Source organism: Phyllostomus hastatus, unplaced genomic scaffold, assembly GCF_019186645.2.
Source record: "Phyllostomus hastatus isolate PE091 unplaced genomic scaffold, TTU_PhHast_1.1 phas_contig_34, whole genome shotgun sequence".
NCBI lineage: Eukaryota > Metazoa > Chordata > Mammalia > Chiroptera > Phyllostomidae > Phyllostomus > Phyllostomus hastatus.
Window position 1 is genome coordinate 26603133 of NW_025333857.1, and position 23442 is coordinate 26626574.

General features: G+C 41.2%; 1 protein-coding gene and 1 pseudogene across 1 annotated transcript in view; one reads left to right on the forward strand and one right to left on the reverse strand.

The window, feature by feature from the left end:
• Window positions 1-23442, forward strand: part of LOC123819901 (histone-arginine methyltransferase CARM1-like) — a 223307-nt gene that overhangs the window by 194422 nt on the left and 5443 nt on the right. Inside the window, exons 9-12 of the mRNA XM_045840500.1 lie at window positions 7976-8057; window positions 9141-9226; window positions 11738-11827; window positions 13626-13763. Coding sequence (XP_045696456.1) covers window positions 7976-8057; window positions 9141-9226; window positions 11738-11827; window positions 13626-13763 — 396 coding nt within the window. The remainder of the gene's footprint in view (window positions 1-7975; window positions 8058-9140; window positions 9227-11737; window positions 11828-13625; window positions 13764-23442) is intronic.
• On the reverse strand, window positions 16276-16753 carry LOC123819815 (annotated as a pseudogene).

Genomic DNA, 23442 nt, shown 5'->3' on the forward strand with positions numbered 1-23442 from the left:
CATCACCTTTGAAATACTGAAAAGATTGTTTAAATGTAGTGTTCTGTTTCTAAGTATTTTCTAGGATTATAAGAGCTTGTTTTCAGTTATGTTTATATAATGATAATGCAGCACTGTTCTTCTGCTTTACCTGTGGGCCAGCCTGGCTCTGGCCCCTGGTGGAAGGAAAAGATTAAGAAACAAGTAATGAATCTGAAGAAACTTGGGGGAATAATTTTCCATTTCTCCATTATTCTTATTGGCACCTGTGCCCACATAGAGGGCCATATAGGACACCAGTTTCTGAACTCATTCATTAAAGATGATAGATGATAGATAGATAGATAGATAGATAGATAATTTTCAGTCTTAACAGCATATAAGGTCCCATTCCAAGTGCTAAATATACACTGATGAAAAAGAAAATACTTCTGAGATCCAAAATGGTGACAGAGTAGCTGGCAGCTCTGTCCACTTGTTCCCAGACACCGACAGGACTAGCAGTCAAAACACAGAGCCGGGAGTGAATGAGAGCATCTGTGAATAAACTCGTACATGGACAAGAATGCAGGGAGTGCATGGCAGTGTGCAAGAACTGGCCCTCCTGCAGGGCACCCAGGAGCTGGCAAGCAGCCCAGGTTTTCTAAGTGAGCCAGCTGCCCAGCCCAGCACTTCGGGCTGCACAGAGTCTGGATGGTGGCAAACCAGCTCAGTAGCCATGAGCTGCCAGAAGAGAGAGAGAAGGCCTGGGAGGTGTGGGCCCCAGAAATAACACTGAGGGAGCAGGCCTGCCTGGGGCTGACAAGCTCTGGAGGGAGTGGGGTCAGCATGCCACCACTGCCCTGCGTTATACTATAGCTGCAGGGCTCTTCCCAACACCATCTGGGAAAGATCCAGAGAGAAACTATCTAAAACTGTCTGAGACTCTGAAAGGCAGTGGCCAACCCTGACCATGAGAGACTGTGTGATTTTGGGGGGATGGGGAGTACATGGAGAACTCCCCATTCCGTGAGGAGTGCATGCTCCCCAGGGAATGGTGCTACAGCATGGAGACCACACAGAAACTTTTGAAAGGGGAGCTGAGGTGTGACCCGGACTCAGCAGGGACCTAGGCTCACATACCTGTGTGCTGGCACAGTGGCTTTGCTAGCCAAAAACTCAAAGGGGTGGAGTACACTGAAGGAACAGTGGGGCCTGACCCAGCACAGCTCGTGAGTATTGGGGCTGTCAAGACTGGAGAATTCAGGCCTGAACCCCCTGCAAGAGAGTGGCAAGCTTGGGACTAGAACTCAGGAGCTGAACGCCTCAGATTTGCTGAGACCATCCAGATCTCCTCATAGACAGGTGAGCCCAACCCCACCAGATTACAGGCTGTACAGGTCAGCTAGTCCAGCCTCAGGAGTATCCTGCTGTGCACATTTCCACAGGGGAAAGGAGAAAAAGCTCTGCCAGACACTACATGCTACACAGTTCCTCAGGCCCTGATCTATTAAACCCAGGAGAGCAGAGACAATAGAACAGGTACAACAAGGTGCTATCTTCTCTCCTGCATAGCTTCTTAACATTCATTTCATATCCTTCAAGTTTGGGCCTCATATGTCACCAGGTTTTGTACTACAGTATATTTCATATCTCATATTTTGCTCTTCCTCCTGCTCCATTTTACCTTTTTTCCTCTTCTTAGTTTTGTCATAAGTTCTTTTTCTTTTTTGCCACAACTTGTTTTTATTCTGCACTCTTACTGTTATTTTCCCCTCCAGCCCCTCTTATAATTGCCATTGGTGACCTCACACTCTTTTTCTCATTCTTAAAATATGTTCTCTCTCCACCATTATCAATCTTTGCTCATTGGCTATAGATAAGGTGGTTGTTGTTGCATTTTTTCAATCTTATTTCTAGATAGCCACTATTTTTGTATTTCAAATCTCTAATTTTACTGTTCCCCTCTCCTAGTCCATTTTGTCTTGCTCCTGCCCTTTCTTATTTTTCATTTTAAATTTTAATTTTTCACTGCCTCAGCCTGTTTTCATTCCTCACTCAGTATTCATTCTCCCTCTATCCTTTCAAAATAACTTTGCTTTCCTTTAGACATCTCTTAAGCTTTTCTTTTTTCCCCTCTTATTCCCATCCCACCTATATAAACCTTAGTTCATCTGTTGTTGCTATTGCTGTGGTGGATCTTTTTCTCAAATTAGGTCCCCATTATTTTTATATATATTCTTTGTTGGTAGTGGTGTTGTTTCTTTTCTCTCTCTCTCTCTCTCTCTAGACAAAGCTAGTCTATATATGTATATATGTATATATAGAGAGAGAAAAAATATATATTTTTAATTCAGTTTAAATCTAATACTATACACTTTCCTTCTCTTACTCCATTCCACCTTCCCTCCTCTCTTTTTTATTTACAATGTACATTTTATTTTTTTCTTCACCTTGCTTCTATTCCCTATTCTTACTATTGCTCCTCTCTCTACCCTTGCAAAATCACTTTTCTTGCAGGTAATAACCTCATATTCATTTTTCCTTTCTTATAATAGTCTTAATCTTTTACACCTTTACTAATATTGGCTCATGTGCTCTTGATACTGTGGTTGTGGGTGGGGGCTATTTTGCAGGTGTGGGTTTGTTTCCTGGACCATTTGGTTATGTTCTGGCAGCACCTATATAATAGTATACAAGATGTGGTGGGTGGGGTGACTCTAAGTCAGCCGGGTGGGGGGAAGGACCCACCAAAGAATGACCCAGCAACCAAAACCCAATTACAACCAGAGAGCCCACATAAACTGCATAAAGGGAAGCCCAAGAGCATTAAGCTCAGGAGATCAAGGAGACTGCACCACTGAGTCCCATAGGTCCCCTGCACAGAAGACAAGGAGTCAAAGCAGATCAAACTATTGCACAGAAACAAACTAGAAGAATCACCTAAAATGGGGAAACAAAGAAACAACTCCTAATTGAAAGGAAAGGAGGAATCCCCAGAAAGGCTGCTAAACAAACTATCAAACATAGATTTCAAAATAATGGTTATAAAGATGTTCAGGGAGCTCAGTGAGAACTACAAAAAACAAAACAAAACAAAACAAAACAAAAAACACTTCAGGGAAGCTACAAGGAACTTACGGCAAACTACACCAGGATGAAAAAGGACATCAAAACCATCAATAAGAGACAGAAAGAAATGAAAAATACAATATCTGAAATGAAGAACTCAGTAGAAGGAATGAAAAGCAGGTTAGATAAAGCAGAGAATCGAATCAGTGAGCTGAAGAACAAGGTAGAAAAAAATTCCCAGATGGAGCAACAAAATGAAAAAAGACTCAAAAAGAATGAAGAGGGGTTAAGGGAGCTGCAGGGCAACATGAAACGTAATAATATTCATATAATTACCAAAAGGAGAAAAAGAGAAGCAAGGGATAGAAAACCTGTTTGAAAAGTAATTACAGAATACTCCTCCCTAACTTGGTGAGAGAAAAAGTCATGCAAGTCCAGGAAGCACAGATGGTCTTGATCAAGATGAACCCAAAGAGGCCCACTCCAAGACATATCAAAATTAAAATGACAAAATTCAAAGACAAAGATTCTTAAAGGCAGTAAGGGAGAAATAAACAGTGACATATAAAGGAGGTCTGATAAGGTTATTGGATGACTTCTCAACAGAAACACTATAAGGCAAAAGGGAATGGCAAGAAATATTCCAAGTAATAAAAAGCAAAGGCCTGCAACCAAGACTACTGTACCCAGCAAAGCTCTCATTTAAAATGGGGGACTAAGCCCTGGCTGGTATAGCTCAGTGAACTGAGCACAGGCCTATGAACCAAAGTGTTGCTGGTTTAATTTCCTGTCAGGGCACATGCCTGGGTTACAGTCCAGGTCCCCAGTAGTGGGTATGTGAGAGGTAATGGTACATTGAGTTTCTCTCCCTCTCTTTCACCTTCCCTTCCCCTTTCTCTAAAAATAAATAAATAAGTAAAATATTTTAAAAATTAAATAAAATAGGGCACTAAATAAGGAGTTTACCAGACAAAAGAGGCTAAAAGAATACATCTCCACCAAACCAGCATTGTAAGACATATTAAAGGGACTGCTTTAAGAAAATGAAGAAAAAGAGAGAGGAACAGAGGACAAAGGGAAACATGGCAATGAATAAGTATCTATCAATGATAATCTTAAATGTAAATGGATTAAATGCTCCAATCAAAAGATAAGAATGGAAAAAGAAGCATAACCTGCATATTTGCTATCTACAAGAGACCCACCTCAAAACAAAAGATCTGCACAGACTGAAGGTGAAAGGATGGGGAAAAATTCCAAGCAAATGGACATGAAAAAAAAAAGGCCTGGGTAACAATACAGTCAGACAAAATAGATTTCAAAACACAGTTCATAAAAGGAGACAGAGAAGGACAACAATTCATAATACTAAGGGAAGAATCCAACAAGAAGATATAACCATTGTAAATATATATGCACCCAACATACGAGCACCCAAATATGTGAGTAAAGTCTGAAGACTTCAAGAAAGATATAGGCAGCAACACATTTATAGTAGGGGATTTTAATACCCCACTGTCAACAATGGGTAGATCTTCCAAAGAATATTGTGGCACTGAACAAAACTCTAGATCAATTGGACTTAATTGATATATACAGAACCTTTCATCCCAAAGAGGCAAAATATATATTCTTTTCAAATGCACATGGAACATTTCCAAAGATAGACCACATGGTAAGACACAAAACAATCCTCAACAAATTCAAGAAAATTGAAACCATATCAAGCATTTTCTCAGATCTCAATGGCCTGAAACTAGAGACCAACCTCAAGGAAAAAAACTCAAAACACTCAAATTCATGGAGACTGAATAACATACTGTTAAATAATGAATGGGTCAACAAAGAGATCAAAGAGGAAATCAAAAAGTTTCTGGAAACAAATGAAAATGAACACACAACAGCAAAGGCAGTTCTGAAAGAGAAGCTTATAGCAATACAGGCCTACCTAAAAGAGAGAAAAATTTCAAATAAACAGTGTAACCCTACATCTACAAGAACTAGAAGAACAACAACAAACAAAGCCCACAGCAAGTGGAAGGAAGGAAATAACCAAGATCAGAGCAGATTTAAATGATATAAAGACTAAAAGAACAACTCAAAGGATCAATAAACCCAGGAGCTGGTTCTTTGAAAAGATAAACAATATTGACAAGCCTTTAACCAGAGAGTCGTCAATAAAAAGTGAAAGAGGACCCAAGTAAATAAAATCAGAAATGAAAGAGGAGAAGTTACAACCAATACCACAGAAATACAACAGATTGTCAGAAAGCGCTATGAACAACTATATGTCAAGAAATTTGACAACTGGGATGAAATGGAAAAGTTTCTATGAACAAATAATCTTCCAAAACTGATTCAAGAAGAAGCAGAAAGCCTGAATAGATCTATAACAGCTAGTGAAATTGAAGCAATAATAAAAAAAACTCCAGTCACACAAAAGCCCTGGACCAGACAGCTTCACAGGTGAATTTACCAAACATTTAGGGAAAAGCTAACTCCTATCCTTCTCAAACTCTTCCAAAAAATTCAAGAAAAGACTCCTGAACTCTTTTTAAGAGGCCAGTGTTATCCTAATTCCAAAAAAAACAGGTAAAGACACAACAAAGAAAGAAAACCACAGGCCAATATTGGTGATAAATATTGATGCTAAAATCCTCAACAAAATATTGGCAAACCTAATCCAGCAATACATTAAAAAGGTTATACCCCACGATCAAGTGTGATTCATCACTGTTCATAGCAGCATTATTTACAATAGCCAAATGCTGGAAACAACCTAAATACCCATCAATAAATGAGTGGATCAAAAAACTGTGGTACATTTATATAATAGAATACTATGCAGCAGAAAGAAAGAACTCCTACCCTTTGTAACAGCATGGAAGGAACTGGAAAACATTATGCTAAATGAAATAAGTAAGGCGGAAAAAGACAAATACCATATTACCTCACCTATAAGTGGAACCCAATGAACAAAACAAATGAGCAAAGTAGAACAAGAAACATGGAAATAAACAGCAAACTGACAGAGCAGAAGGGAGAGGGATAACAAGAGAAAGGAGGGGAAGGGTCTAGTCAAGGAACATGTATAAAGGACCCATGGACAAGGACAATGGGGTTGGGGTTGACTGTGGGAGCAAGGGGTGGGCAGAGCAAGGGAGAGCAATGGGGAGAAATTTGGGGCAACTGTAATTGAACAACAATAAAAAAAGAAAAATACTTCTTTTAATTGAATAAAATATTTAAGTAACACTTGAATATTTTATTTTAACACAGGGTTTTACATTTTAAATGGAAATATTTTATCTGATTCATAAAGTTTGAGTAGGAATTAACAGGGTAGAAGAAGGAAAGGGGCATTCTAGGTGGAAGGGAAAAGAAGCAGAGGCTCAGAGATGAGAAATAGGACAAACTCTTCAGGATCTATAAGTGGTGCTGTGGGGCTTGCATTTCACTTGGAGGTTGAGGGCTGATTGTCAACTTCACATTATTATGCTTCCCTGCCTCTCATGGGGTATCTGAGCCTTTGCCTCCTGATTTAGAGCCTTACTTTAGCTGTTCCTTCCATCAAAATCTAATTGCACCACAATTTTTTAATGTTTATTCTATGTTTTGTTTGTTTTTGTCTCTCTTTTTTCTTCATGTTGGTGGGCATGGGAGTGGGGGAGGATGGAGACTGATGAATTAAATTCCCATCTGACTCACAGGCTATATAATACAAACCCTTAGATACACATCTTTTCATTCTCAGGATAAAGGCCTTCCATCTTTAGTGGTGAGGCCCCAAGCCTTTCTGAAGTTGAACCTGGGAATTTGAATTTTTAACAAGCTCCTCCAAGTAATCCTGTGGTACAGTCAGAGTGGGAGCCATAGCCCTAGTGCCCAATGCTGATCTGAAGTGAAGTTCAGAGAATGATAGTCAACACTTCCACAGCAGTAACAAAATGCCAAGCACTGCTCAAAGTGCTTTACTTGCAGTGACTAATTTAACCCTTACAGAGACCCTACAAAGTGAGCATTCCATTATTTCCATTGTAGAAATAAGGAAACTAAGACAGAGTCCACATGCCGTGCCCAAGGCACACAGCTACTCAGTGGCAGAGTTTGGACAAAGCTAATCTTAATCCAGGTGCTAGATCTCTTCCCTAAATAGCCAAGACCATTCGGCAATGTGCCAAAGAGTACATGCTGTGCTGCCATACCAGGGGTGTGCTGGTGAATGCTTTACAGCTGGCTCACTGAAGGCAGGAGGCAGGATTTGTAGCACTTGCTGGTTTCTATGAGCCAGCTGTCACTGATCACAGAACTGAGAAGAAATGCACACAATGGGCTGTGACAATCCAGCTGCAGTTCACCACCAGACACAGCCATCCCTCACTTGTGACTGCCAGTGTCTGCCACGACAGCAAATGCCATCATGCAGATGCAGACCAGTGGCTGCAGAAGAACAGAGAAGGGAAATCTATACTCTAAAACAACAGGAGTATCTAGAGGCTTTGGAAATCTAAAATTAGGCTCTGGGTTAGGATCACAAGAGAGCCCAAGAATTCTATTTTGGGACTTGGACAACATGTCACAGATCCAGCAGCCACCTGGGGCATGAAGTCAAGGATAGGAGCCTTGAAGGCCTTCCTGCCCCCAAATATCCTTCTCAGTGATCTCCCCAAAAGTAATTTCCTTTACCTCAGCTACCTCCTCCCTTCTCTTTTGTCCAACTACAGGTCAAATACAGGTCTGCAAATTCTTAGAAAGCATTTTCTTCTCTGCCACCCTACTGACTAGTTGGAATCTGGTCAGTAGGAAGACCTTCACATGGTCTCGTATGTGTCCTAGGGCTAACTGGGAGGACCTGTGGAGAGCTTTGCACATCACCTCTGTGCTGGGTTTGGAAACTCGGGTGAGGGACAAGATGCATGGTGATTTTTTATGCTGCCTATTTCAGGAACCAGCAGTGCTTCTATGGGGTCAACCTGTCCAGTCTCCGGGGTGCTGCAGTGGATGAATACTTCAGACAGCCAATAGTAGTAAGTGCGTCCTCTACAGGCTTTCTCCCTATGTGTTTATCTGTTGATTTATTCACTCACTCACTCATGAGCATGCAATACACTGTGCTCCCAGGCTTTGTGCTATCACAGAAGAGCTCTGTGTTTTCAAGTCTAAAAGTCTCAGATTGATGCTGTTGAAAGCAAGGAGATTTGAGGACTGCCTTTCAGTAAGAAACTTCTAATTCTCCTACTGCTCAGCCCCACCCCCTGCACACACTTGGCCCTCATACTTGTTCAATACTTCACATCCTTTCATTGATTCTAGTGGTCCAAGGCATAATTGAAGAGGAAGCATTGTGAATAAATAGCTTAGAACAAAAGCTTTGCTGTTGAACAGATTCAGGTTTCAGTTGTGTCCCTATCTAGCTGTGTAACCTAAGACAACTTTAAGTTTGGATCATCTGAAACTCAGTTGTAAGTGGAAGGAAAGCCAACTCTAATGGTTTAAGCTAAAATGGAATTACTGGCCTTGAAGAATGCAAAGCTTCAAGATAGTGCTTTCTTTAGGGACCAGCTGTAGTTCAGACAGTGTCACTGGAATCTGATTTTTCTATCCTCATCACTTATCTCCATTTCCTCTGATTGAAGTCTGTTCCTAGGGAAGATCCCCACTCAGGGCAGTAAGATGACTGCAGAAACTCCAGGCTTAAGTTTTTAGATCTCTAAGTCCCAAGGAAGAGCCTGCCTTTTTCTGATAACTTGGGCAAAAGCCCCAGAATGAGTTTAGATAAAAACGTGATTGTCCAGTGAACTTAGTTCCTATAGAACTTCTTGGAATGTGGAGAAGAGGTAAATTCTAGATGGTGAAAAACCACCAAATGCCTGCTCCTGAGAATCTATGAGGATTGATATGACCTAGTGAACCACAAACTACTTACTTGGCATATAGTTACCACTAAATAAATGTTAACTTGCATTATTAATATTATTCTCACTGAGCTCACACCTCCTACATTCCTACTCTTATTGACTTAAAATTTCAGGAAGAAAGCTAGACTGCAGACTTGCTTGAGTTCAGTCTGTTCTGACAGAAAGATAATATCTTTGTATTTTTTTCCCAAGGACACTTTTGACATTAGGATTTTGATGGCTCGATCAGTCAAGTACACAGTAAATTTTATGGATGCAGAAGAGGCAGATCTCCACAGGTTTGTACCACTCACTGTTGCTCCAGATTTTTAAATCTCCTCCCTGCCTCTCCCATCCCCAAAACTTCAGTGCAGAGATTTGCTGTCACACAGGCAAGAGACTGTAGGTATGAGTCACACGCAGTAATGGTACATTAGCACTAGTTTCAGTTATTGCAAAATAAGAATAACGATGTCTCCTTCATGGGATTGTTTTTAAGAATTGAATGAGAAAAATTAAACAGTTATAGCTTGTACTTATGCAACTAGACACTGTTCTGAGCCCTCAATACATGACTCCTTTAATTTTCACAGCAATCTTGTGCAAATGGCACTATTGTTATGTCCGTTTTACCAATGACAGATATGAGGTAGAGTGGAACAATAAATTGCATAAGGTCACAGAATTAATGTGTCGTTAGAGCTAGGATTCGAACTGTTCAGAAAGCTCTGGAGTGTGGGCTCTTTAACCACTCACCCAGGCCGATGCCCATGATAGCAACAAGAAGAGCTGCAGTTGGTTGAGTGCCTATGATGTGCTAGGTACTGTGCTAAATCTTCTATAGGCACTGGCTCATTTTGCTCAATAAATGTTAGTTTTTGCCCTATTTCCTTCCACTTAAAGAGGCTGTGCCCTGAAGACTCATTTCTCAGATGGTGATGTGAATCCTCTTTAAATACCCTTCACTAGTGTTTTGGTCCTTTTCTCCCTGAAAAGATCGATATTCTTATTTTTTTTTCTGGGTAAGAAATTTAAGACCCAGCCAGGTAATAATTTGCTTAGACCAATGAGGAAGCAGGGTCAGATTTTATAAAATGCGGCTGGCTGACTCAAAGCATCATCTATCTTGAGATCACACGGGACAAAGGGAGTCAGTCAGGATGGGGCAGAACATGCTGCAGAAACAAAAAAATCCTTTAGTGGCTTATAATAGCTCAGGTGTCTTTCTCTCCTACACTGTTTACCCATCATGCACCAGCTTCAGCTCTGCCAGCATCCCCCACCCTAGCAGTCGAGCTGGCGCCACCCTGTGTTTGCAATGATGCCAGTTACTGAGGAAAAGGGAGGAGTGTGGCAAAGTATGTCCTGGAAATAAAAGTTTGTGCTTGGAAACAACACATCTCACTTCTGTTCACATTTAATTGGTCAAAGTAAATCACATGGCCATACCCAGACTCAAGTGAGTGGATAAATGCAAATCTACTGCATGCTTGGAGCAAGAGAACCGACCGGTGTGACGGATTTATTACAACTGTAATAAATCCGTCAGGTCCAGACAAAAGTGGGCTTCAGTGGGCTTCAGTTACTGCTCTGGGCTACTCCCTGTGTCCCAAGGACTTTTTTGAAAACTCTGTGTTGGTTTTCCAGACATGTCATCTATTCATTTGTGCACTGATTCAACAAATATGTAGTGAGATCCTCCACATGCCTGCTACTGTGCTGGTGAATGCACAGATACAAAAGGTAATTTTTTAAAGTCTGCTCTTGAGGAGCTCATTGTCCATTTAGAGGAATGCCAAAAATGGGAGGTAGTAATTACCATGCAATACCAACGAATTCAATGTGACAAGTACAATGGAAACCTCTAGAAATGTGCTGACTGGTGCAGAGTGGAAGAAGTTAGCCCTTTGGGGACAGCATAAATGCAAATAATGTACAACTTCCTTTGAAAATTTCTAGAGTGCTCACTAAAATAAGTCTCCTTGGAGTGATACAGCTCAGCAATGGGCCCATAATATCACCTTTTAATTGCAGAACACTTTAAAGTTTGCAAAACACTTTAAAGCACTCATATACATCTTTTGTCTCACTTGACATGCACAAGAACTTTGTGAGGAGAGTAGGAGAGATATTTTGTCACCCTTCAGCAAATGAAAAAACTGAGGCTCCGAGAATTTAAGTGGCTTTCCAAGGTTCCACAGCTAAAGCAGATCCAGCATCTAGATTTTGTTGTATCTTTTCCAATATTCTTTCTAGTCCCGTTAATTCTGTATTTGGCATAAACCAAGGCCACTTCTGCATGACTCTTGCTGTAGCCTGCTGGGAAGTTAAATTGCCTCCCTGAAAAAATAAATGAATGATGGCAATGACCTTCTGAGCTGGATGTTTCCCCCTTGTGATTCACTTCATTTTCCAGAGGCCTGAACAGCCTTTCCATTTGAAGAGCTGCGCAGGGGAGCTGCCACAGCCCATGTTTTGGCTTCTTGAAGGATGGTTGTCACCTGTGTCCTGGGTTGTCCCCCTCTTCAGTAGTCAGGCCCAGCTCCAGATGCCCCACTCGGCCAGTTGTGTTCTGGGTCATTGCAGCCCAGTAATGTGTTGCTTGCAGAATTTTGTCAAGGAGCAACAATCTCAAATGTGCAGCATCATCCAAGCATTAATCACACTGAGAGAATCTTGCTGCCAAAGCAAAAGCACTTAAGAGGAAAAGAAAATATTCCGTGAATGTTCCCACTCATATCACAAGTGTATCTAGGATGTGTGTCAACAAGAAAATCTTCCTTCTTTCTTTCTTGTTTGTTTCCTTGCAGAGTAGAAATCCCCTTTGTGTTTCAGATGACACAGTCGGGCCTGGTCCACGGCCTGGCGTTCTGGTTTGATGTGGCCTTCGTCGGATCTGTGTATGTATCGCCCCTTTCTTCACCTGCTCTGTCCCATGCTGTCCTCTACTATTGTGATTATAGCTTTAACATTTTTAAAAATTAATTTCAACAGTAATGATACTGGTTTCTGTGCATTTCAAGAAATATAAACACTGATATTAGTATGGCTTTTAGATTTTATGGTGACATGACAATGTGACTGTTTTTCATGGTGTCATACCAACTCTGGCTAAAATAAAGGAGTGAGAGAGGGTCTGTGCTTTATCAACCCTCTGGCTTTTTTCCAGAATAGATGGGGAGGGGCAACCCCTGCCTTGATGTCCATCACACCTGCCTATAGAACCTCTGGTGCCTGGGTGAATACCTCAAGTCATACTTTCTCCCATTCACAGCCTTCAGTTTCACAGCCTAGAATCTTTTTTTTCATGATCAGGAAAGCTGGTGTACAAATGCTAATTGCAACACTAGGTAACTTGTCCATTCCTGCATTCCTTTTCCCTCTTGCAAAGGTTTGAAAGTTGCAGGGCTTTCAAAGAAGAGAAAGACCACCTACAAGTTGACTGGTAAGGTTTGGGGTTCCTTGTAAAGGCTTTGCCACTCCCATGTCCCCAAATCTTTGCTCTCCTAACCTCCCTGCTCTCTTCCCGGCTTAGGAAAAGAGGTTTGAGCTGAGTGACATGACCAGGCAAAAAGAAAATTTTGCAGTACACTCTCCTCCACCCCTTATACAAACATCCAGGCTCGCCTCTGCACCTGCTGAGAAAGAAGTGCTCACAGGCTGGTGATAGAGCTCAGGTGTTTTGGAGGCTCGAGGGGAAGAGAGGATTCCTGGAAGCCTTGTCTGGGCTGACAGAAAGAAAATGATGTGCAAGTCATTCGTACACCACACAAGCATGTTTGTGCAAAGAACCATGCATTTTTCCCCTCAGGCTTTCCCTCAGTATATCCCAAGGAAATGAATTTGTTCCTGCAAAAAGTTAAAGAGATATTCATAAAGTGGCCTGCTTCCAGGGAGAACTTTCTTTGAAGTTAAATGCGTTATCTTAAAAAGCTGCAGAAAATGTGCATTCTACTACATAATGTAGATGAGTATATTTTGATATAAAAGTGGTTTTCATTACTTAGTAAATTATATAAAATTTCCCCCCAAATCTTCAGGCTTACTGTGCACATTTCTCCCTGATGCCAACAACCACTGCCTCACTCCAGGGCAGGTGAGCTCGGTGTTCAGGGCACAGCAGGTGTTCTCACTTCTCACCTGCAATGAAGAACCTCCATCTAAACATGCCCACCTGCACAGACCTGCGCAGGGCATCGAAGCTGGAAGGGCAGTGGAGGCTGTGGGCCCCAGTAGTTTTTCTTGCTTCTGGAAGCTTCATCAGGACCTCTGAACAGTTTGGCCTGAGACTATCAGAGGCCAGACTTCAAACTTCTCAAACAAATCAGTTTCCAGTTTAACTCTGTCACTGGGCTTCTCATGAACTTTGATTCAGAAAGACAGGTTGACAGCGTGGCCAAGCCCATGGGTGGGGAGCCTGGCTCTCCAGCTGTCCTCTGTGTGACGTTGGCAAGTGCTTCAACCTCTCTGGCCTTACTCCATAGGGTTGCTGTGTAGATTTAATGGTCTGATATACATAACGTTTGTGGTACAGTACCCAGCACTTAATAACTGCTCAATAAATTGAAATGTCATTATTTTAAAAGGGTCCTATGAGTCAAAACCAATGAAAATTATTTATCAATCTAAGTCGCCAGCCCAAGACATTAACACAGGCCTGGCATGTACTTGGATTTCAATTCTTTTTCTCGCCTGCAGGGTCACAGTTTGGCTGTCAACGGCACCCACTGAGCCTCTGACCCACTGGTATCAGGTGCGGTGCCTTCTTCAGACTCCTCTCTTTGCCAAGGAAGGAGAAACCCTCTCAGGGAAAGTGCTGTTTGTGGCCAATAAACGGTAAGCAGGAGAGTCCAGCCGCACGCCTCCACCTCTGCTTATCTCGCACTGCTGCACTGGGGCAGGAGGAAGCTGGCGGGCCCCTGAGGCCCCAGCCCCAAGACTTGGACAGCACACTTTCCAATGGCCTGGCTGAGCTTGCACAGGTACTCTCGGCCACAAAGCTGGCAGGGCAGGTGTCACCTTAGCACTGAGTGTGTCAAGGAAGAGGAGTTTCAGGTAACTCAAGGACAGTGTTGTCCACCTGACCGAGGAGGAAAGAAGGAAATCCATCAGCTCATGGGAGCTCTTGCCAAAGGCTTGAATTACCAGGCACTTTATACCCCACATCAGCTTCCTGGCCTTACTTACAGCTGTCCAGCCACTCACCCCCAAATTTAGTACAATAAAGCCAATCTGCGTTGCAGGAGCGGTGTACGGTGTGTGTCAGGTGGGACTGGCGGCTTCCCTCTGCTAATGGATTTCATGATGTCTCTGCAGCCAGTTACTTTGATTTATCTCATTTTTAAAATGCTCTATTTTCTTTTGCCTTGTTGGAGCTTCTTCTGGGTACATTAGAGGAGGGAGAGATAGCAAAGTGAGTCAAGGACTCAGGATAGTAAGGGTACTCAGAGGTCATCTCATTCAACTTTCTTTCCTCCCTACCTCCCATTCTTCCTTGGGCCTGTGCTTGCACACTCCAGTGACAGAAGGCTCACCACCTCACAAATCAAACCTTTTTTTTTCGTCTTTATCTGTTTAATTACAAAAATAACATGCTTCTACGTAAAGCAAAACTACAAAAGTGTCTAGAGTCCACCTACACTTTCATCCTTCACCCCACTCCTCAGATGTGACTGACCCCTTGTCCATGTTCTCTCAGGTGGTTTTCTGTGCATTTGCCAACAAATAACATTGTTGTGGGTTTGTTGTTGTTTTATACGGAGATTACACTGGAAGTCTGAAACTAAGGTTTTCACTTAGTAGCAAATCCTGAATCTATACAGACAGATTTATTTTGTTCTTTTAATAGATGCATAATTGTCTAGTGCATGGATATACCATAACATTTTTTTAGGACTTCCTGATTTAGGTTCCTTTTTTTTTTTTTTTTGCTGTTGCAAAAGTCTGCACTAAACATTCTTGAACATGTAGCTTGCACAGTGACATGAATATTTCTACATGAGATGCCTAGAAATGTAGAAATAGAAATACTGGATCAAAGAGTATGTACATGTTACAGTCTAGTAGACACTACCTTTCAAAATATACTTTGAAATGTTTCATTAAAACCAAATATGTCCTATATATTTGTCAACATACGTGTCGGACAACATACATGTTCTGATAAGTGCTGGGCACAGAGTGACAGTGGCCACTGAAGTTTTGAGTATATATTTTATAATAATGTAAATAAAGTTTAAATTAAGTCTAGGGGCCATTTTACTTGACTATTTAGTCAATTAAAACTAAAAAAAATGTGTATTTTTCTATGATCTAATTTTAAGTTAGATTAGTGTACAGGTGATTTTTGTCAGCTGTGGTTCAAGTTTTTGTGTTTACTCCACCCATGCATTTATCATGCTGTTTTTGGATCCTTACTAGAGCCAATGGTTTATTTCATTTATTTGTAAAAGTTCTATTGTGTGTCATATTAGTGAGTCTACCATTTTGTACCATTTGCAAATTTAATAAGTGGATTTTTATTCAAAACTTATTAAGCAGAAAGAGGCCAAAGAGGTGCTCCTTCTTCGACATTTGCAGGGCCTAACCTATGCCCCTTGAATTTGGTTGTGGAAGGAGCCCAAAATCTACCCACCTGTACTCACATCCAGCCACATGCTTCCATCCAGTCCAGGAATAACTATGATACAACCTTTGTTGAATGTGATCTCAAGATAAGCGGAATACCTGGTTTCACCCTCATGGCCAAGTCCAGTAACCTTACCAAAAAGGGAAACGAAGCTAACTGAACACAGTTCTTACTAGTTTTTATGAAACTTATTTTTCCCTGTTTTATACCTAAATGGCAGCATTCTATATCTGTTTTCTACATCTTAATTTTCTCACTTAATAATACATCTCCAAGATATTTCCGTATGAGCACATGGAGATATTCCCTTCTCTTCCTTGACTTTTACATGTGCCAAGGCATCATTTATCTGATGTGTGTTTTACATCTGTTGGTATATTTTGCTACTCTTTTTCTACCTTTTTCTAACAATATCTTTGTATTAACGTTGCGGTTGTTCATCATGCAATTAAAGGAACACTTCTGGACAGCAGTTTGCAAGAAAGAAGTTCCTGTGTTGGGGAAAGGTGTGGTCATCTGCATGCTGTGTGTTTTTCTCACTCGCACTCTCCTCCTGTGCTGCTACAGAGTCACTCTGGTTCCTGCAAACATGGCTTCTCGGTGCGTCTTTAGGTAGTTCCGCACCATCTGGTTCCAAAAGCGTTTCTGCCTGAGTCTTACTCCCCCTACATCATGCACAAGGCATTAAAAACAAGGAATAAAGCTTTTCCTTTTTGGTTTCTAAGTTTTGTTCAAGAACTCATACAAAATGTGCTGTATAAGTGCATTTTTATCCTCATTTTCCTTCTCTTCTTCATCCTGGTTAGTCCGGAAGTCACACAGTTTGTGACTCTCTTTGCTGTTAGCAACTATGTAGAGCCAATCACAAAGACTATTCTTCTTCAAATATTTTTGGTGAGATATTTCACATACAGGACCTTTTGGGAACAGGCACCTGAGAAGTTACAGTGATCTCACTCTTGCTTCTTTCAATGGTAAAACCCCTCTAACAACGTTCTCAGCTTTTTCATTCATGCTGATGCTCTCCTGAAGAAACAGCTTAAAATTGGCAGCATCCCTGACTCTATCTTCCACAGGGTGGGTGCATTCAAGGGTAAGCTTCAGAACCTGCGTTTTGTTCGCCCCCCTTTGCCATAAGCTTTTTCACAGGTGCCGTGGTGGCAGCAGAGGCAGAAAAAGAGGAATACAGCTTTTGCATTTCAGAAAATGCCCTTTGCTTTTGGGTAGTTTGTTATTGCAAGCATCTTCTGTGATGAGCTGTCCCCGGGCTCTCCTGTGCCTCTTTGCACATTTGTATTTTTTTCATGTGGCTTACAACCAGCCGCCAGCGCTCCTGCAGCACTTGCACAGGAGGTGGAGACAGCAGATTCCATCTTCCCCCTGACTGTACAGAAAAGGAAGCCTGCGGTCCACGGGATTTTTCTCTTCTCCCTGCTTTTTGGATGGATTCCAGGGAGAAAAGTGGAAAATGCTGATTTACGCCATGTTCTTCATGGAAGTTACCACTTTCTTCTAAAATTCTTATAAGCCATCTGCTTAATATCCAGTTCTAAAAAAAAAAAATGTGTTCAGTAGCAGTACCCAACATCTGCCTGAGTTTTGGACTTTGCCGTTTCTACTCTGTGCAAAGCAGTAGAACAATCTTTTGCTTTCAAATGTTTATGTTTTAAAGTACCTTAGGGTGTAATTAGGTAAATAAATTTAAATCACCTCATTCTTTCATTACCTTTTTGTAACATGTCTTGGGTTGCACTGTTAGCAATCCACCCTTTTTGCCTTCGTTTCCCGAACAGGCAAGAAGGGAGCAAACTGTTTCCCCCCACGCCTGCCTGTGACCCCCAGGCTCCTGTGGCCCCCCAGGCGTCGCACCACTGTTGGCTTGCTGTTGTTTGCCTATGTGTGAGCTCCCAAAAGAGGGCCTGAGTCTTATTCTGTGGTGTATCCCACTTCCCTTCATACAACACATTCCAGAGACTTCGCAGTGTCATGGAATGACCTCCTGAGTGAAGGACTAGTAAGCTCATGATCCCTCTCTTATTGAGAATTTAGTCCGGTGCAATTGAAAGAAGACCCTAAAATTTCGTGTGTGTGCACTCCTTTGCAGGAGGAAGAAAGGGGCGGAGGGAGAGAGGGAGGAAGTTCTTTATCTCACTAGAGAGAATGAGGCCAGGTTTTGGAGTCTCTCATGTATCCCGTTCTGTGTAGTCTCTAGGACTACCCCCCCCCTCCAGTTTCCTGACCTCATCATCTGTAAAGTAGAATTTATAATAATTATCTTAGGAGGCTTTTGCAAATATTACAGAAGAGAAAATAGTATAGTAATACATAGTAGGTCCACGGTAAATCTTAGTTCCACTTATCTCCTCTTCCCTTATTCTCTTTCTTACTCTCATTCTAACTCATCAGACTTTTGTTTTACAGTTAATGTTTTCCTTGGTATTTTTTACAGACCTCAGCACTTTCTGAATGTCAGTGCTTTCACACTATTTTTTCAGTAAGGTGCTATGTCTTTGTTCAGCCCTGGATAGAATCTGCCTTCCCTTACTGTCAAATAATCATCTAAACTCTGACCTCCTGGGAGAACTCTCGCTGCAACCACACAGGTGTGACAATGACTGACCTTTTCTTCCCCGCCAGGACCATTTATGATTGTATTGTTAGCATTTTATTTTTGACAGTCTCCCATCATTCTTGAGCTGCCACTCATTTTATTGCTGTGGACAATAAAATGGAACCTATCTTTTTTATGAACTTTATGAAATTTATATCTCTAAAGGTCACAGATATGGCCCCCAAAGCTTTTTGATCAGGTGCACCTATAAGTAAGAACACTTCATGTATGTGCCTCCCAAGTATATTAATATTTCTCTTTTAATTATTTATATATTCTACAATAATAATAATAGACAGCAGCAAACTAAGGTCTCTATATATAGATAAACAGATATACAAGGTCTGTCCAAAAGGTACCCCACCATGTAATGTGAAAAATAGAGATTTGTTGAAGAAGATTCAAGATACAAAAAACACTGTACCTGGGACAATGATGCCTCAGTCCCCTTCAAAGCAGGCACTTTGGGACCTCACACAGTTCTCCCAATCATCATCAGCAGCCCTGTCATATTTTCCTGAATCTCATCGATAGTCTGAAATCTCTTCCCTTTCAGAGGTGATTTTAGTTCTGGAAAAAGCTAGAAGTCACAGGGCACCAAATCTGGGCTATAGGGGGCCTGAGTCACCTGGGTGATTTGATGTTTTGCAAACAACTCTGCATGAGATGTGATGCATGAGTGGGCACATTGTGATGAAGCTGCCCTCATCAGTTGCCTGTAGCTGTGGCCTTCTGAATCATCCCAATAGTTTCTGCGGAGGAATGTTCAAGCTTAATGCAAAATTGGATGCAGATTTGTTGCTGTACTCACTCAGTCGTTTTGATTGTGATGGCCACACAGCACACATGCTCACTCAATGGCATCTACCACCCTAATGACTAGTACAGTGAAGTCGTCATTGTTCGTGCATGAGCATTCCAGTCCACTCTCCTTGGCTGCCAGGTTATATCAATACTGTGCAAACCATTCTCATTACATTAACAGTGGCTGGACTTCTTCTGGACAGACCTCATCATATATACCTGTATAATATAAATATATACACACACACATACATATACATACATAGATATGTCTCTATATGCACATAGAAACTCATATAATATATATAAGACATACAAAAATAGAAATAAAAAAGAATGAATTGAAAGTTAAACATAAGCTGAGCCACTTGTCCTGTGCCAAAATGTTTTGAAACATAATTTATGGTTTTTGGATCTCTATGAAGGACTGCTATACCCTGGTTTGCCAGAGGATTTGTTTTGCAGAGTTTGATGAGCTTTGTGGTTTATAGAGCTGGAAGAATCTACTGATAAAAGAATTAAAGCTTTTAGCCCTGACTGGTGTGGTGCAGTGGGTTGGGCGTTGCTCCACAGACTGAAAGGTCACTGGTTTGATTCCAGGTCAGGGCACATGCCTGGGTTGTGGGCCAGGTCTCCAGTTGGGGGTGCATGAGGGGCAACTGATTGATCTCACATGTCCATGTTTCTCTCTCACTCTTTCTCCCTCCTTTCCTTTCTCTTTAAAAATAAATAATCTTTAAAAAGAAAGAATTAAAGCTTTTGGAAGCTTCAAGTGCTGCTCCTAATGTTTATCACTGAACCTTGGACCTCACCTAGGATAGCTATGTGTTTGGATGGCTGCTTCAGAAGGAGTGATTGTGCACAGCAAGGCACAATGAAGTAATAATGTGTGTTGGTGTAGTTTTGAATGGCATTTCTTTATTCCAATGTTACTGAGAATCTCCTAGCTCTGACGCATATGCCCATCACATAATTAGTATTACTTAGAAATGTTATGCCACATTATTTCAGATACAAACAGGATCTTATTTTTGCAAAACCTAAGAAACTGTGTGAACATAACAGATAATCTTAACTCTTAGCTAGTGATTAGAATCCAGCATCTACCTAGTAAATTCACTAGTGTTCAGCACGTATTTGGCAAACAACCATATCAGTTTCCTAGGGGTGATAGAACAAATGACCACAAACCAGGTGGCTTAAAACAACAGAAATTTATTTTCTTACACTTCTAGAACCTGGAAGTCTGCAACCAGAGTGTCAGCAGGGCTGTGTCCCCTCTGCAGGCTCCAGGGAAGACACTTTGCTGTGATTTGCAGTTTCTGATGGTGCCCGGCAACCCTCACTATTCCTTACAGCTGCACCATTCGAGTCTCTGTCTTCACTCAGCCCTCTTTCCTGAGTGTGCCTTTATATGTTCTCTTATGGGGTCCCCGGTTATTCATTCGGGGCCCACCCACATCCAGCAGGACCTCCTTTAAACTTCATTACACATGCAGAGACTCTGTTTCCAAATTAGACCATGTTGACAAGCAACAGGGATTAGGACATGAACACGTATGTTGGCAGGACATGATTCAATCCATGATAACAACTAACTGAAAAAATGAAAATTACTGTTCGTTATTTTCTTTCACATCCCAGCATATTGTCCTATGCTGGGGCACACTCAAACCTCCTTGAAGATTACCAGCCTAGAGTCTGTGCTTGCCACTGAGATTCTCGGTCTTTCCTTTGTCTATCAGCACATCTATGCGTGACTCGGGCTATTATATTCCCCACACTTCTGCCACTTCTGTCTCTCCATCCCATGCTTCTCTGACGGGCAGCCCAACGCTGTCTCACTATCACACCTTCTGTTTTCTCTTAGATGAAATGATCATGAATTACTATATTTCCTGGAAAAGACATGTCCTGTGTATATTGTTCTCAACTTTTTGATTCTTCTTAAATATTACAAATGACATGTTGGTATATAGAGTGATGATTTTGTGTTCAGACATTGAACGAAGTTATGTCCCCACTTATGTCACCTGCTCTGTGTCTGTAAGATTTAAAATGTCAAAGAACTGGGGGTTTTGTTTGTGTTTAATACACATTGCTAAATAACAGCTTTAAAAGAATTGATAGTTATTTAAGGTCCTCTAGTCAGTCTTAGAATATTATCCATTATTAGTTGTTTATTATTGTACATTAGTTTTGGGGTTTGCAGTTGGCCTCCTAATATCTTTGCACTAGCTCGATGCTGCTTCTGGGATAGAAAAGTGCATTATGTCCCTAAAATTTTTGGTGAGGGCACATTTTTACTTGTTTAGTGAATCATAAAAAATCAGTGAACCTATCCATACCCCATTCCACTCTCAGACCACCCCCAACCCTCCACCCCCTGCTGCCATGGCAGGGCTTTGAGAACAAATCTGAGCTTTTCACTGAGCCGTGACCTGACATGAGATGACCTGAAGCTCTTTTTCCCTTCCTTCAGAAAAGATGGGACTTAGATCATGGGCAAAGAACAGGAGTGGGTTGTGAAAAGTGACTGTAAAGCAACAATGTCATGACGCCTAGTATTCTGAAAAAGAGCCTTGGTAAAGATCCTGTGGCAGGAATCCACGGGCAGTTTTCCCCACAACCACAGGAACCATTCAGGTCTTGGTTGTGATGGGTCTGACATACACGGGCATCCGTAAACACACCTATTTGCATTTACCTCGGAGTACTCAGCATCTGCTCTAGGTTATGTAGTCATTGCTTCAAATATTTTTAAGGTGTCTTTCATTTGGCAAAATGTATACAAGGTCTGTCCAGAAAAAGTCCAGCCACTGTTAATATAATGAGAATGGTTTGCTCAACACCAGCATAACCCAGCAGCCAAGGACTGTGGACTGAAATGCACATGTGTGAACAATGATGACTTCACTGTACTCGTCAGTGACTGGGGCGGTAGATGCCATTGAGTGAGCGTGTGTACTGTGTGGCCATCACAATCAAAATGACTGAGAGAGTAGAGCAATGAATCTGCATCCAATTTTGCATTAAGCTTGAACATTCCTCCTCAGAAACTATTGGGGTGATTCAAAGGCCACAGCTAAGGTGATTGGTAGCTTCATCACATGTGCCTGCTCATGCATCACATCTCGTGCAGAGTTTTCTGGCAAAACATCAAATTACCCAGGTCACTAACACCCCCCCGCCCCCAGCCCAGATGTAGAGGCCTGTGACCTTTGTCTTTCTCAAAAACTAAAATCACCTCTGGAAAGGAAGTGATTTCAGACTGTTGATAAGATTCAGGAAAATATGACAGGGCTGTTGCTGGTGGCAGTTGGGAGAACCATATGAGGTCCCAAGGAGCCTACTTTGAAGAAGACTGAGGCATCATTGTCCTCTGTACAATGTTTCTTGTATCTTCTTCAGTAAATATCTTTGTTTTTCATAGTTAATGGTTGGAAACTTTCTGGACAGACCTTGTAGGCATGCCCCTCCCTGACTTCCTTACCTGGCTGATCTCTCAGCCTTCCTGTGTTTCCTGAGGAGCTTCTTGTCTCAATGCGTAGTTCACCTCAAATCTGCCATCAGGCATCACAGCAAGAACTACCAAATGTAGGCCTTCTGCCAGAAACATTTTAAAAGAAGTGCTAATTCAATCAGATGAATTGAAATAGAATCAAAGGACATAATTGTTTTGTTTTGTTTTATGTATGGTTGTGTTTCCCTCTTATTTTGTTTGGCCCCAATTAAATCTAAAACTTGAGTTACTGGTTACACAGGATCTGACATTATGTTTAAGCCTACTCACGCCACTACTGGCAATGACAAAGTGGGAGTGGAGATGGGGGGTTTTATATCAGTCACTAATTTCTGGAGTTTGAAAAAGAAACTAAATAATTAAGGAAATTTAAATTAAAATAATGGATAATATTTTTAACCCCAAACATTTAATATTAAGAATTGGAAAAGGTGTAATGAAATTAACACTGTCATACTTTGTCAGTAAGGAAGTAATTGAAAACATTTTAACAACAGGTGTTGGAAACCTTAAATACATCTATGTGCTTTAGCCCGGTCAGTCTGTCTGAGAATTACTTTCAAGTAAGTGGTCATAGACAGGACATGGAGATGTAGTACAAGAATGTTCTGTGCAGCAGAATTTCTGTCCTAAAACTAGATATGTGTTACTATAAGTAATATGTTGTTATAAAAATATAAATATTTAGTGATAGTTATTAAATAAATCATGCTATATTCATACAAAGCTATTGAAAAACACATTTTCAAGAATTATAGAATAACTGCTTGCTAATGTGAAATAAAGTAAGGAGATATGAAAGTACTTTTAAGCATCATTTTTTGGTAAAAAAAATTTATATAAGTACTAGAAGGGAAGGAAGTACTCTATAATGCTAGCTGAATCTTTGTCTAGTGGCATTATAGATTATTTTTATTTCTTCTTTCTCCTCATTTTTTTCTACAGTGAA